The sequence below is a fragment of the Fringilla coelebs genome (assembly GCF_963513975.1).
Source record: "Fringilla coelebs genome assembly, chromosome: 18".
Taxonomy (NCBI): domain Eukaryota; kingdom Metazoa; phylum Chordata; class Aves; order Passeriformes; family Fringillidae; genus Fringilla; species Fringilla coelebs.
This window is the reverse complement of record NC_140044.1, coordinates 8,018,460-8,031,955: the sequence shown is the minus strand read 5'-3', so window position 1 is coordinate 8,031,955 and position 13,496 is coordinate 8,018,460. Positions and strand designations below refer to the sequence as shown.

Genomic DNA, 13,496 nt, shown 5'->3' with positions numbered 1-13,496 from the left:
GCTGCAAGTCCCTGTGCCTTCAGCACTGGTGTCCCACAGGCTGAGTCTGGGCAGCAGTGTGTCTGTCTGCTGTCTCTCCTCCTGTCAGATCCCTTTCTCCACCTCTGCAATCCTGCAGCCAGGTAGAGCACTTTTGGTGGGGTAACCAGAAATCTGCACCCTGTCAGGGCTTGCTCCATGTTATGTAAATGATGCAAAATAGCTGTGGAGACCTGGAAGCAAGTGAAAAGTCCCCGTGCAAGTAGTGAAGGGTGTAATAAAATCATTTATTGCATTTTGTGCAGACAGGAGTCTAGAAAAATGAATACAGGTAAAGCAGTAAAGCAGTAACAGGGAGCATTCAACAGCTGAGGAGCCACTCCTCCATGAACACCTGCACAGAGAACACAGGGTCTGCACTGAGGCGGCCTAATGCACAACACTGAAACACACACAGAAATTAAATGCAAGCCTATTGGGGTTTTTTTTTTGGTTTGCAACCTGTTTTATTTACAAGGTTTTAAACTTAATTGCATTGCTCTGCACACAGATTCTCTGAAACACAAAGCATTCTAGGTCACTACATGTCTATTGAAATATTGCACTCGAATAAAAGTCACTTGAATGGACAGAGAACATCTAGCTACAGTGATTAAAAGAGTATTGAATGAACCGACTTTGTGATAACATTCATAACAAATATATTGCACATGTAGCACAGAAAGTGTTGTAACCAGCAGATCTCAGACCTTTCGGTCTTTCTGCTAGTTTTTAGTCCTGCTACACAGAGGAGGGTCTTGACTCTTCTAGTGCAACTCTTGCCCTTGTGCAGTTTCTTGTCCTTCTCGTCCAGCCACGGACCAGCATCTGCCCAGGCTGGATGCTGCCTGTGCCTCCTGTCCCTGCTGCCCTGTGGCTTGCTGCCTGTGTTGTGTGGTGGCCACAGCAACCTGAGCTGCCCTCCACAGCGACCTGAGCTGCCCACTGCCACTCAGGGGCCAGGACTGCTTGGCCCTCTTGCAGCAGGGACCGGAGCACGTGCCACCAGCGCTGTGCGCTGGCCGAGCACTCCCTGCCAGCTGTGGCCACGCTCCAGCCCACCCTCCCGTGGGTTGTGCTGCTCAGTGCTGCTCCAGCAGCAGCCTGCCTGTAAAACAAACTGGGGGGTCAAGACCTTCCTGTCTGGAACAAAAACCGGACCGTGTCTGCGCATGTGCCAAGGAGGAACTTGCATGTGTACCAGAGGAGGACACTGTCTTCACCACGGTGGAGCGGCAGAAGGGTGCTCCATGGGGAAACTGAACACTCACAGAGGCCAAACGTGCAGGGCTGGGTTTGTAAACTAACATGCAGTGCTGTCTGCTAAAACTGGCCCTCTCCAGCCGACGGCGAGGGGACACTCTGTGGAAACCAGCTCCTGTATTGCCACAGCCAAACTGCCTGGCAGGGGTGTGGGCGCAGCCCTGACTGTCCAGAGCTGTGCCCCTGCTCTTGCTGAAGGATGGGGAAGGAGAATGCCTTTTTTCAGCAGTAGTGATGGAAAGGAATGGCCTTCCTACTCCCTGGGGGAGCCGGGACCATGGCTTTACCATCAGGGTGGAGTGATGCTGAGGGGAATGGGATCCACTGGTGATGCTGGGGGGATGAACCAAACCTGTAAGAAGTGTGCCTTGGCTGCTCTCACCACTGCTCTGCAAATGTCATTCCTGGCTGCCCTGTACCTGCAGCTAACGGAGGAGCCTCTCACCTGGCGCTGTGAGGGTGGGTGCTGTCTGCAGGCTCAGCAGAGGCTGTGCATAACCTGTCCCTGCCCTCTGCCCTGTGCCAGGGCAGGAGGGGACCGTGCTCACTGCCTCAGGCCCAGCAGCACAGGGGGCAGCAGCCAAGCTGCAATTAGAGGGCAACTGCAGGGAGTGAGTGGCATCTTGTGAAGAGGCAGAGCAGCTGGCAAGTGCTTGAGGCCCAACAACATGGTGCTAACACATGAGCTGTGTGGGCAGGCTGCTGTGCCTCCCCCGCTGCTGCTGAAGTGCCTCAAATAATTTTGGGAGGCTGGAAACAGCCCACGAGCTTGTGTGTGGTGGTAAAGGGCCAGCTCCAAGGGGCAGAGCAGCTAGACACTGGCAAATGCTGGCTCCCACGGGCTGCCCTTCCCAAAACTAAAGGAACTTTTCACTTGCAGACCCCTACCTGCTCTTCTCACAGCTCCTGGGCTGCTGAGGCAGCAGCAGGACCAGAAAGTGCTACCCTGTGCATCTGTACCACTTGTCAGCCCTGAGCTCCTGTGCTGAAGCCAGGTCTCAGCCCAGCCTGACAGTCCCCCTGTATATGCTGAGCTCCCCATGCCTGTGGGAACAGCTTCCACAGCAGCATCTGTGGCACAGACCTGCAGCCACACAGGCCACCAAGCTACCCTGGCAGAAAGTCTGGCTGTGACTGGGACTGCTCCTGGAGAGAAGGGAGGCACTTCGGGAGTGATGGAAATGTAGGAGCAAGGTATGAGCAGGCACAGATGTGCAGCTGGGGCTTGGTTTTGGTCTAGGAGTGTGTCCAAGTAGTATCTTACAAGAACAACAAAAAAATCCAACATCAAAAAACCCACTGCTTTCTATCCAAGCATCCCCAAATAGCTTTGGCCTGGACCTGGAGTAGAGGAGCTCTGAAAGGCAGCAGGGGCTGGAGTGGGCGGTGCAGGGGGGTTTCCTGTTCTCAGGGAGGCAGGAGCCAAGGCTGGCAGGGGGTCAGGTGGGCAGGGAGCTTGGAGCAGTCAGGCAGGAGGCAGCTGCTGCCTGGATGGACACCCGCGGGGATGCTGTAGCAGCACTCGCCCCCCCTGCCCCTGCTCAGTGCAGAGCAGCGCTGGGGAGCGTCTGGAGGGGCGGAGGGGGCGAGTGCTTCAGCACAGGGGCTCAGCTCTGGCCAGGGACAAAGTGCTGCCCCAGGGCCCAGGCTGGCACAAAGCCGCCAGCGCTGCCGGGAGAGGGCAACTCTTAGCAGGCTGCACTTTGAGTGGAAGCTCAAATCTGCTGTGAAACAAGTTCAGAAAAGTCTGTGACTTCTTTTCCCTGAAAACTCTTAAGAAGCTAAATTGAGAAGAGAATAAACCTGCGACCTGGCCCTTTCCCAGGGGCTGCTGGTGGCCGAGGAAGGCTGCAGCCTCCACCACCACTCTGGAGCGCTCAGTGCGACGGATGGGCTCCTGGTTTGTGCAGGAGCAGCCCGGCTCAGCTCCCCGTCCCTGCGGCCTGGTGCTAGCAGAGCCCTGCATCTCTCAGAATAGATATAGATCTCTATATATAGACTTCATCTGGTTCTATTAACATAAATATGATCACTTTAAAAATACACGTACTGTATTATGTACACTATGTACATGGGGCTGGGGCGGGCGCCAGCGGCACCCTGCTGCCCTCGCACCGCTTCCTGCGTGGTTCCTGGAACCGTTCACATTTGTTAAAAGCGCCTCAGTTTCTCTTCTGTGAGAGATGCTGGGGAGGGGGGGCGGGGGTGGGGGACGGCGGCGGGGGCGACCCTGCAGCTGCTGCCAAAGATAAGAGGTGTTTGATCTTCCCCGCGGGGCTCTGCGGCTGTGGCGTGGCTGGTGCCGGGGCTGCCCTGGCCAGCCGGGTGAGGGAGTGTCAAGATGCCGGGGGAACAGCGGGACCCCTACAGCCCCCCCTCCGCCCCCCACTGTGACGTCTTGCTGGTCATATCAGCAAACAGCCTTTGCATATGTTAAAAATACACACAGATCCAGACTGTCCCACAGCCCCCGGCAGCATCTGCGACTGCCTGGGGCCGCGGCCAGGGCTGGGTTAGCAGCAAAGCCCTGGGGAGCAGCAGGGAGTGCAGCGGGGCACAGGGGGGACCCAGACACATGTGCAGGTGCTGGGGCCAGCCGGACTGGCTGGTGCTGGGCCCTGAGAGCCCCCAGTTTAGTGCGGCGGGGGAGCAGGGTGGGGGTCCGGGACACCCCTGTGCCAAGCCAGAGCAGGCACTGGTACCTCGGGGGTCCCCAGCTCACGCTGCACACGGCAGGGCCCCTGCGCGGCTCCCGACACCGCAGCTCCACACCGCGACTCCTGCGCAAGCACCTGCACAGCGTCGGGAAGAGAGAGCCTGGAGTCAGGCAGGGGGGACAGGGACCACCCCCGTCCAGGACAGGGCTCCTGCTCTCATGGCCTTGCTGTGCTCCAGCACCTGACCCCGCACAGCCTCCCCCCACCCTCTGCCTCCTCCAAATCACCGTGCTGCACCTCCACAAGCTCAGCCCGCGGTCTCCGGAGACGACGGTGCCGAGGCAGCGGCGAGGCGGGGCCGTCGGGGCCCGTGGCGGTGCGGGCCAGCAGCGAGGGTGCCGTGCCGAGGGAGGCAGCCCCGGGCGCTGCCGGAGGCGGGCAGAGGAGCGTCCGGCGAGCGGAGCGTGCTGCGGGTCTCTCTCTTCTCGCAACGCCCCGCAGGGAGGCGCGGCGCAGGCGGCGGGCACAGGGCACGGGGCACGGGCGCGTCCAGCCGAGTCTGTGCAGGAGTAGCAGCACGGTGGGGCCAAGGTCCGTCTCGGCACAGCCGCCCTCCGGCCCGGCAGGGGCTGCAGCGGCAGTGCTGGGGCTGGCGGCGGGGCTGGCCCTGCCAGGGCGGGCGGTGGCGGCAGCGCCGAGCTCTGGTGCTCAGTCCGCGGTTCACTGTATATATTTATATATAAACAAGGACAGCAGTGCTGTGGTGTTGCAATGAGGAACAGCTGCTCTGGTGCTGGATGCTCCCGGAAGATCTGGTGCTGCAGTTCGAATGGAGAGATCAGGGGCACGGCCAAAGCCAGGAGAAGGTTCTGCGCACCGGCTGCCATCCGGCCTTTCCCTCCTCCCCTCCGGGAGCGCGGTGCAAAGGGGTGGCGGGGCTCTCAGTGTGCAGACAAACCTCTCTCGCGCCGTCTTTCAGGAGTAGATGGTGATGACCTCCCGGCCCCCACCACGCACCAGGAGCACTCTGTCCAGATGCTCCGTCAGCACCTCCAGGAACTCCATGTCTGCACAGATGTCAAGGAGGACAGACTTCACACTTGGGGAACAGGGGGACAGCCCTGTGCCATCCCTGCCCAGCCCCAGCTGAGCCTGCAGCACTGACACGTCACACCAGAGCCAGGAGCCGGCGGGGTCAGTCCCAAGCCAAGGGGCCAGGGAAGCCCACCCGTGCTGGCGCTGTGTGATGGGGATGATGACTGAGCCAGCAGATGGCTGAGCCCCACAGACCTCTACCCGGGCCCCTGTCATGTGCCACTGCACTCCTGGGTGTAGGTGCAGTGTCTTGTGGTCCCACCACCCATCACGTGTCGGAGGGGCAGGCTGGTACCAATGACAGCTCCAGCCAGGAGCTGGAGGTGCGGGGAGGTCCAAACTCAGGAACTAACCTGTGCCTCTTGGCACTCGCCTAAAAGACCCACCAGTTTTGGGGAAGACATGGACCCTGGTCCCCCTGGCACAGAGGGGTTCTGATGAGTGGCCCCACAGGAAGGATACAGTTCTCATCCCCTTTCCGGTTACGGGGAGGCCCTGGCATGTTCAGCAGGACCAGCTTGGCATCATGGGACTTCTGCACAATCACCTCATTGAGCCTCACAGCCGTGTGCATCCTCCTCAGGTCGGACCGGTTCCTGTGGGTGACAGCACGTGTGGGCACAGGACAGGCAGGGTCAGCCTCCAGCCCACACCAGGCCAAAGGGGCCACAGGGCACACTGGCCTCCTGCCCTCGGGCAGTGCAGGCTGGGCTGCAGCACAAACTCAGGGTGCAGCAAGCTTTGCCAGGCACTACGCTGGTGACTCTGAGCCTGCACTGGTGGCCATGAGCCACAGGGCCACGCACGGTGCCCATGGGCAGTGGCAACCACGGCTGCTTGGGGCCAGGCTGCATGGGAGTGAGCAGGAGCAAGTGTCACCGTGGGTGCCCAAGCCCAGGCTTGGCAGCAGAGCAGGGCAGATAAGGAGCGTGTGGCACGGGCAGTGCACAGTGCACGGGGCTGGCAGCCAGAGCTGCCGCACGCTGCCCGGATGAACTGTCTGGCACTGCAGCTGTCACAGCTCACTGAGCCGCCCTCCTGCACAGGGGCAACCCCCATGGCTCCCATCATGCTGCCCCATGAGCACAACCCAGCTCCCTCCACCCCAGCCCCGGCACCCAGCCAAACCCAAACTTACAGGTTCTCCCACTCCCTGCCAGGAGCATGATGGGGTTGGAGAGAGAGAGAGAAGGAGAGAGAGAGAGAAATGCGGTGAACACCAGGTGGGCACCCCCACCCCCCACAGCACACCCAGCCTGGGCACCCCATCCCTTGCCAGCACAGTTCTACACAGGGACCCCTCCCCACCTGCCCCCATCCCCTCTGCAAGGGCACACTCAGAGCACCCGGGCTGCCTGACCACTCCTCAGGGCAAGGATCAAGCTGGTGCTGCCGATGCCCTGCCTGCACCCTCCGGCTGGGGCAGGCAGGGACAGCCAGGATCAAAGGGCATGGGTGGGACAAGGTGGCAGCATGGGGGGCCGTACGGCTTCATGCTGAAGAAGTCTTTGATGCCCTCAGGGCTGACAGGGCTCTTGCTCTTGTTCTTCTCAGCAACGGACTTCTCCTTGGTCCAGGTGAGATGCACCTTCTCAGGGGCTGCCTCCACCTCATCACCAGGAGACTGAGAGCTGCTGGAGAAGGTGGTGGCATTCTTGTCGTGGATTAGTTGGACCTGCAGAGGGAAGAGGGGAATGGTGGGTAGGGCCTGGGGCTATCCACCTGCCTGACTGTGTCTTGGTACAGCCCCTCACCTCCTCCTCTGGCTTCTCCTCGCCGTCGGCAGCCTGCTCCTCAGGGACGTTCAGGCGCAGGCGTGTGTTGGCCGGGTTCTTGCGCCGGATGGAGCCACGGGACTCATCCGTGATGCTCTGGATCTGTGTGGGAGGGGTCAGCCAAGGGAGTTGTGCACAAGAGGGCTTGGCTGGGCAGAGCCTAGCCTGAAGCCCATCAGGATGAGCACACAGAGCTGCAGGGCAGCTAGGTTCCCATCAGAGCCACCATACGGGTCAGAGCCCACCCAGCCTGTCCTGCAGCCTCACCTCCCGCTCCCGCTCATTCTTGGTGAGGTGCATTTGTTTGAGGATCTGGGAACGCTGCTCCATCACCAGCGTCTTCTCATAGGTGTAGGCAGAGATGTCACTCTCGTGCTGTGGGGGGAACAGAAGGGTAAGCTGTACTACCTGCTCCCAGCATGGCCCAGCATGTCCCCGTGGTGCTGTGTCCCCCCAGGGTGCTGTGTGTCCCACGTCAGGCTCTGTCTGGCTCTCCCATGCACAGCATCCCTGACTGCAGCACGTGCCCCGTCCCAGTACTCACCATCTCCACCACCTCCACCTCAGCGGTGATGCGCAGGTGGTACAGGAACGTGGTCAGGTCCTTCTTCATCTGGATGCTGTTGTCATCCATCTGTGCCACCGTGAAGATGCGCATCTTGCACTTACGCCACACCTGCAAGGGATGGGGAAGGCTTGGGCACGGCTCAACAGGGACAGCCCCAGCCCCGCACAGCAGGGCCCAGCACTGCGGGGCCCAGCCTACCTTGTGCTGCCGCAGGAGGAAGGGCAGCAGCATCAGCATCCCCCCATCGTGGACAATCCACCAGATGTCGATGTGGCCCTCCGAGAACCGCTCCTGGTTGCCCGGAAACATGGCAACATTCTTGGCCACCAGCAAGGCCAGATGCCCAGCTGTGGTCTCTCGCACCAACTCTGGGAGGGGAAGGGCCACGTCAGCCAGGGCAGCTTGCAGCCCCCCAAGCCCGGCAGTGCCCACCCTCCACGGTGCCTACCAATGAAGTTCCTCCAGGTCTGGTGGTCCTCCTTCTGGCGCCAGCTGCGGGGCCAGCCCACCAGCACTGTGTTGTGCTGCAGCCCCCCCAGCCCGCTGGACTGGATGAGGTGGGACATGCCATCCCGCAGGTTAGAGGAGATCACCACCTGACAAAAGCCCTTCACCTTCTCCGCTTCCATCAGGCGCCGGATGGACTGCAAGGGAGAAGGAAGTCAGGGATCCCAGGGCCTCGGGGACGGGCACTGATCATGGGCACAGCAGCTGCCAGGCCCAGCTGTGGCCCAACCCTGGCCAAATGAGGTAGAGGGCGCAGGATGTGGGGTACAGGGTATAGAATGGAGGGTGCAGAGTATGGGGTACAGGGCTGTGCAGGGTGCAGGCTGTGGGGCGCAGGTCCTCACAGGGTGCCTGGTCTCTGTGCCCCATGGCAGGCCAGTGGCTCTGGGCCAGGGGGATGATACCCAGCGGAGCACAGAGCTGGCACACAGCTCTGAACCGTGCAGAGTGGAGGGTGTCCTTGTGCCAGGGCTCTGACAGGTGGCAGAGCAGCAATTAGAGTTATTTACTCAGAGAAATTATAACATGTCTGCATGGGAGAGAAACTGTTTGCTTCCAAGGGCTTAATCTCATTAATGTGCCGCCCCGCGGGTGCGGGGGGTGGGGAGTGCTCTCACTCTGGCGGGGAAAGGCTCATCTCCCACCTTGCCTGGCACCAGGGCCACAGAGACTGTGGCAAGGGTTGAGGCTGAGGAGTCTGCTCAGCCCAGGAGCACAGCAGCTGTGCCAAGTCCTGCAGCAGCTGGCCAAGACTGGGACCAGTGCTGTGCTGGTGCCAGCATCTCTGGTGTCTTGGAGGGGAAGAGGAGTCCAGAGGTGCCTGTGGTACTGTGAGCACCAGTGAAGCATGGAGTCCTCAGGCTCTGCCTGATGCCACTGAAAGCTCTTTGGGCCATCCCGGGGCCACTAGCCCTGGCCATGGGGCAGAAACAACCCTGGGCACCTGGGAACCTACTGCTGTCACCGCGTGTCCCAGCGCAGGCAGCTCTCACCTCCTCTGCCCTCTGTGCCTGAGGATGGTTGTCCAGGAAGGTCCCTTCTAACACAGAGGCCACTATGGTGAGGCCCTTCCCAGCCTTGAGCTGTGATGTGAAGGACAGGAGCTGCGGGTGCACCACGTTCTGCTCCTGATCCCCACGGACCAGCACCAGCAGCTGTGGCCTGGAAGGAAGGTCCTGCAGTCAGTGCCCGCACCCAGCTTGTCCCTGCCCCGGAACCCCGAGATCCCCATCTCCCTGCCCAGCCTCACCTCCAGTTTTTGGTGTGTGGGGGCCCTTCCTCCAAGCGCAGCAGGGCATAGCGGGCTGCACTCAGCGACAGGCCCCGGATGCCATCACCCCACTCCTTCTCCGCCCTGCAGGAACCAGCAGCAGCACATAAGGGATGCCCATGGCTCTGGCCACAGAGCACCACCCTGGCACCCTGGAGCATCCTGGGACAAGCAGCCCAGGGGAGCCGAGCAGCCACACTGAGAGGCCACGTGGCCACAGGGGACTGGTCAGGACAGGACCTGCGGGCCATGACCTCCCTTACCCGCGGTACTCGATGTATTTGTAGATGAGGCCAGCGATCAGCATGGCCACCAGCGCGTAGTACCAGGAGCAGATGAACATCAGCGCCAGGCAGAGGCTCATGCCCAGGAAGGACAGGGTCCTGCAGAGGGCACAGAGCTGTCAGCGTGCCCTGGGGCGGGTGTCCCGGGTGTCCCCGTGCTGCCCCGTCCCGCCCGGCTCACCAGTGGTAGTAGCGGAAGCGGGGCCGCCAGTTGGGCGTCCGCAGCAGCGTTTGCACCGCACACGCCAGGTTCACAAACATGTAGCACATGAGGAAGAACCTGCAGGAGAGAGCAAGGGGCTGAGTGGGTGCAGTGTGAGGGACTGAAGTCTCCACACCTCCTGGCCCCGGGGTGGCCAATGCTGGAGCGCCCTGCTGATGGACAGAGGAGCAGTGCCATGGACAAACCAAGCCTCAATGCTGGCCAAGATGTGACCCCAGAGCTCCTGCAGGGCCCCCCTCTTCCCAGGCAGGGGCCAGGGCAGCAGGTGCGTTCTCCCCTCCCCCCGACGAGCAGAGACCCACACACGCCACCCGCTGCTTGTGAAGGTGCGGGTCGACAGCACGCTGCCTACATGGAGAGGATGGGAGCCACCTCGTCCAGGGAGGCGATCAGGATCCCGATCTCGCAGATGCAGGCTGTGAGCAGCAGGGCCCATGTCGGCTCCCCGTTGGCTTTGCCATGGCCAAAGACCTGGAAGCGGGGAAAGAGGGGCGTGTCAGGCTCTGCGGTGCCCGGTAGCCCTGGGCAAGGGCACTCAGTGTAGCCCGCTGAGACTGGACCCTCCCATATACCCAGCCCTGGCAGGAGCAGGGACTGGGAACACTGGGTGCCGTAAGCTGGCACATGTCCCATTGGAATCTGCCAGGAAAGCCGTCTCAGCGCTGGCTCCTGCCGACAGTACAGTCCCGTTCCCGGCAGATCCCGTGGTTCTCCCCACAGCCAGCACAGCGGCCCCTGTACCCCACCAGGGAGGAGCCCCAGCTCACAGCCTGGCCACAGCCAGCACAGAGCCGGGCACCCCGTGCTTGGGACGGACACACAGCCGGGGGACAGTGGCCCCTCCTGCGGCTGCGGGGGGGGCGGGGAGGGGGCCGGGGGCGCGTGTCCGGACGCATTAGAGGGTGCGGGCGGTGCGAGCGAGAGCTCGGGCTGGGGCTGGCAAGGAGAAGGAGGGAGGATAAAATTAGCCCGCTCTTCCCTGGGGGGAGCTGTCGGGTTGGATTTGGAGAGATGAGGTTGTGGGAACGCGTCTTCAGAGAGCAGATAAAATATGAAGCGGCACGGCAGCGGGGGGAGGGAATTCTGACCTTTCCCGACACTCTCCTCCCACCGATACCGCAGCCAGAGCCACCACGGCCGCCCACCGCCGTGCCGGTGCTGGCGGGACGAGGGCAGGGAAGCGGGGTTGCTCCGGCAGCGACGGTGCTGGGAGGAGGCAGAGTGGGGTCCCACCGGCCTCCCTCTGCAGCCACCGTGGGCACTCAGGGTGGGGAAGCACTGGACTTGGGGGTCACCTACCCTGAGGAAGGGAACGATCCCATCCCTGGAGATGGCTTGCAGGAGGCGGGGAGCTCCGGTGAGACTCTGCAACCCAGCCCCGCAGGTGGAGAAGAACGAGCCAATGACAATGACCCACGGGGACGGCCACGCCAGGGTGCCAACTACCAGGTTCCCGTTGACAGCCTCACCAAACCTGCGGGGCATCAGCATCACCTGCAGTTCCATCCCATGACCGAGCACCAGCACCACAGTGGCACAACCCAGCCCCTCACAACAGCACCACTCGGGGGGGATGTGACACAAGTGGCATGTTGACTTAAGGGGTGAGCAGTGGAGCAGGCTCAGAGGTTGCCAGGGGTCTGTCCTCATCCCTGTACCCATTATCAAAGGACAAGGGCAGGTGTGGGACAGGACTCCTCGTCCCTGTGCCGGGGGGAAGGGGGGGGCAATGATGATGCATGCAGTTGGATCCTGTTTGTGTTGGTGCTGGCGACCCAGAAGTGTCACCTGCCACGTGCGGTGAGCAGGTCTGCCCCAGATAGGCAGGAGCACAGGCAGCCCTGCCTGTTGACAAACAAGTGGCTGCCTGCAGCCCCGGAGGGGGAGGAATGCAGCAAACATGGATGGTTGGAATGCACACAAGACCCAAGTGCTGGTTACAAGCTCCAGCCCCCCCAGTGACACCCACCAGCCCCCCAATGCCCCCATGTCTGCTCTGTGTGTCCTGGCTGCAGCCTTCCCCACCTCTGCCTGCCCCTGGGGCTGCCCCTGCTCCAGCCTGCTCCGGGGGCTGCCAGACTCTCTCCACCCCCGCCCCCCGCCATGGCCTTGGGACACTCACTTGTCACGCAGGACGACCCCCTCGATGCATGCTCCAAAGAGGACAACAGAGCTGATATCTGCCAGGTAGTCAAGGAGAGCCAGGAGGATGCAGAGTCCTGCCTGCCCAGCCAGTGGGTGCTGGGAGCCTGTCCCAGCCCAGTGAAGCACCTGAGCTGATCTGCCCTGCAGAGCCCACCCACCCTCAGCCCCACAGGCTCAGGCAAGCCCTGAAGGATACAGACCGCAGAGGTGGTGGCAATGGCCAGGATGGTGCCCGTGGGGATGGACTTCTGGGCATCCCGCAGGTCTCCAGAGCGGTTGGAGCCAGCCATGATGCCTGGGGAAAGGGGGGATGGTGTCAGGGGGAGCAGAACTACAGCCCATACCCGTTCCAGATACCCTCATGCCGGGCACCGTGTGAGCCCTGGGCACAGCAAGGCACGGCTCGGTGTGCGCCAGGACGGGAAGCAGCCATGATGACGGGGGAGAAGGCGCTGCTGCAGCTTGGGGTACCCAGCCTGCTCCTCTCACCACCCCCCCTCCCCCCCCAGCACTCCCCCCCTACCCCAAACCGCAGTCTGAGGCCACTCAAGGATTAGGCTCAAAAGCTCTCAAGTGCCTTGTCTCATTAGCCCTTAATTAGCTCAAGCAGGGACGGTGGCTGCCGCAGGGGCAGGGACAGGGTCCAGCCCCGACGCTGCTCTGGGAGGGCAGGAGGTCACGCCGGGACACGGCTGCACAGGCGGGTTCAACGCAGCCCGGGGGATGACCCGTGCTCCGGCCGCAGCTGCAGCCGGGGCAGGAACCCAGAGCCGCGGCACCGGGGGACCGGCGTCGTGCAGAAACCGGCACCGGCTGGTGAACGGCAGGGGAGGGACGGCAGCGGAGGCTGCCGGGGACCCCGCAGCGCCGGACCCTCCAGCGCTCGCCATGCCCGGGGCAAGCCGGGGGCTCCCGCCGGCCTTGGCCCCGGCGGAGCTGCAGGAGAGCCCCGGAGGCTGCGCCCCGCTCGGCTCCGCGGCGGGGCTGGGCCGGGGGGGCTGCTCTGCCCCCGGAGAGCTAAAAATACCGGAGCGGCGGGACGTCAGCGCGCACCGGGCGGCACCGTCAGATCTGGAGCGCGGGCGGCTGCGTGGGAGGCGATGGCGACCGGCCGCCCCCGCGACGCCGCTGTCACCGCCGCACCCGCCCCCCGTGCGCGGGGGTGGCACACGTGGGGGAGCACGCCCGGCCGCACGTGCCCGCGGCACGGAGCGGGGCCGGCGGCGACTCCCACCTGTCACCGAGGGGAAGTAGATGCCGACGAGCAGGGTGAAGTAGGACGTCATGTCGCTGAAGACGTAGGGCTGGTCCATGTCCACTGGCGTGTCGGGGGAGCTCACCGAGGGCAGCCCCCGCTTCTCCACGATCACGCCCTTGGTCAGGTATGAGCTCCAGAGATTCTCTGTGAGGAGGGAGGAGCCCAGGCAGTGCAACGGGCATGAGATGCCCGCAAGCCCCCATACCCAGCACAGCATCCCCACCCCACAGGAACGGAACTGGGGCGGTGTCTGGTTCTCCCACCCCTTCCCCGGCCTCACTGGGCAGCCAGCTCAGCCAGCACACAGGGCCACGGGCATGCAGAGGGTGAGGATGGCAGCACAGGTGGGCAACCAGAGCAGGTTCATACTGCTGTTGGCAGCGTCCCCACAAGATACTGGAGCAGCTGACACGGGATTGCAGTAGCAAATAAT

The 13,496-nt window shown here is 62.6% G+C and overlaps 1 protein-coding gene across 2 annotated transcripts in view; it reads right to left on the bottom strand.

Annotated features, from left to right (window-relative positions):
• Positions 1 to 245: 245 nt before the first annotated feature.
• SLC12A5 (solute carrier family 12 member 5) overlaps positions 246 to 13,496 on the bottom strand; it is a 31,190-nt gene continuing 17,939 nt past the window's right edge. Inside the window, exons 9-27 of one of the 2 annotated variants that reach the window (XM_084218199.1) lie at positions 13,040 to 13,207; positions 12,002 to 12,100; positions 11,783 to 11,840; positions 10,960 to 11,134; positions 10,013 to 10,131; positions 9,619 to 9,717; positions 9,417 to 9,536; positions 9,133 to 9,237; positions 8,876 to 9,044; positions 7,825 to 8,020; positions 7,575 to 7,744; positions 7,353 to 7,484; positions 7,076 to 7,183; positions 6,788 to 6,910; positions 6,521 to 6,708; positions 6,172 to 6,186; positions 5,496 to 5,629; positions 4,897 to 5,005; positions 246 to 4,756 (exon numbers count right to left, since the gene is read on the bottom strand). In XM_084218199.1, the coding sequence (XP_084074325.1) occupies positions 4,914 to 5,005; positions 5,496 to 5,629; positions 6,172 to 6,186; positions 6,521 to 6,708; positions 6,788 to 6,910; positions 7,076 to 7,183; positions 7,353 to 7,484; positions 7,575 to 7,744; positions 7,825 to 8,020; positions 8,876 to 9,044; positions 9,133 to 9,237; positions 9,417 to 9,536; positions 9,619 to 9,717; positions 10,013 to 10,131; positions 10,960 to 11,134; positions 11,783 to 11,840; positions 12,002 to 12,100; positions 13,040 to 13,207 (2,270 nt within the window). In that variant the 3' untranslated portion in view covers positions 246 to 4,756; positions 4,897 to 4,913. Of the gene's footprint in view, positions 5,006 to 5,495; positions 5,630 to 6,171; positions 6,187 to 6,520; positions 6,709 to 6,787; positions 6,911 to 7,075; positions 7,184 to 7,352; positions 7,485 to 7,574; positions 7,745 to 7,824; positions 8,021 to 8,875; positions 9,045 to 9,132; positions 9,238 to 9,416; positions 9,537 to 9,618; positions 9,718 to 10,012; positions 10,132 to 10,959; positions 11,135 to 11,782; positions 11,841 to 12,001; positions 12,101 to 13,039; positions 13,208 to 13,496 lie in introns of both variants that reach the window. The other variant, XM_084218198.1, reaches the window with a different exon arrangement.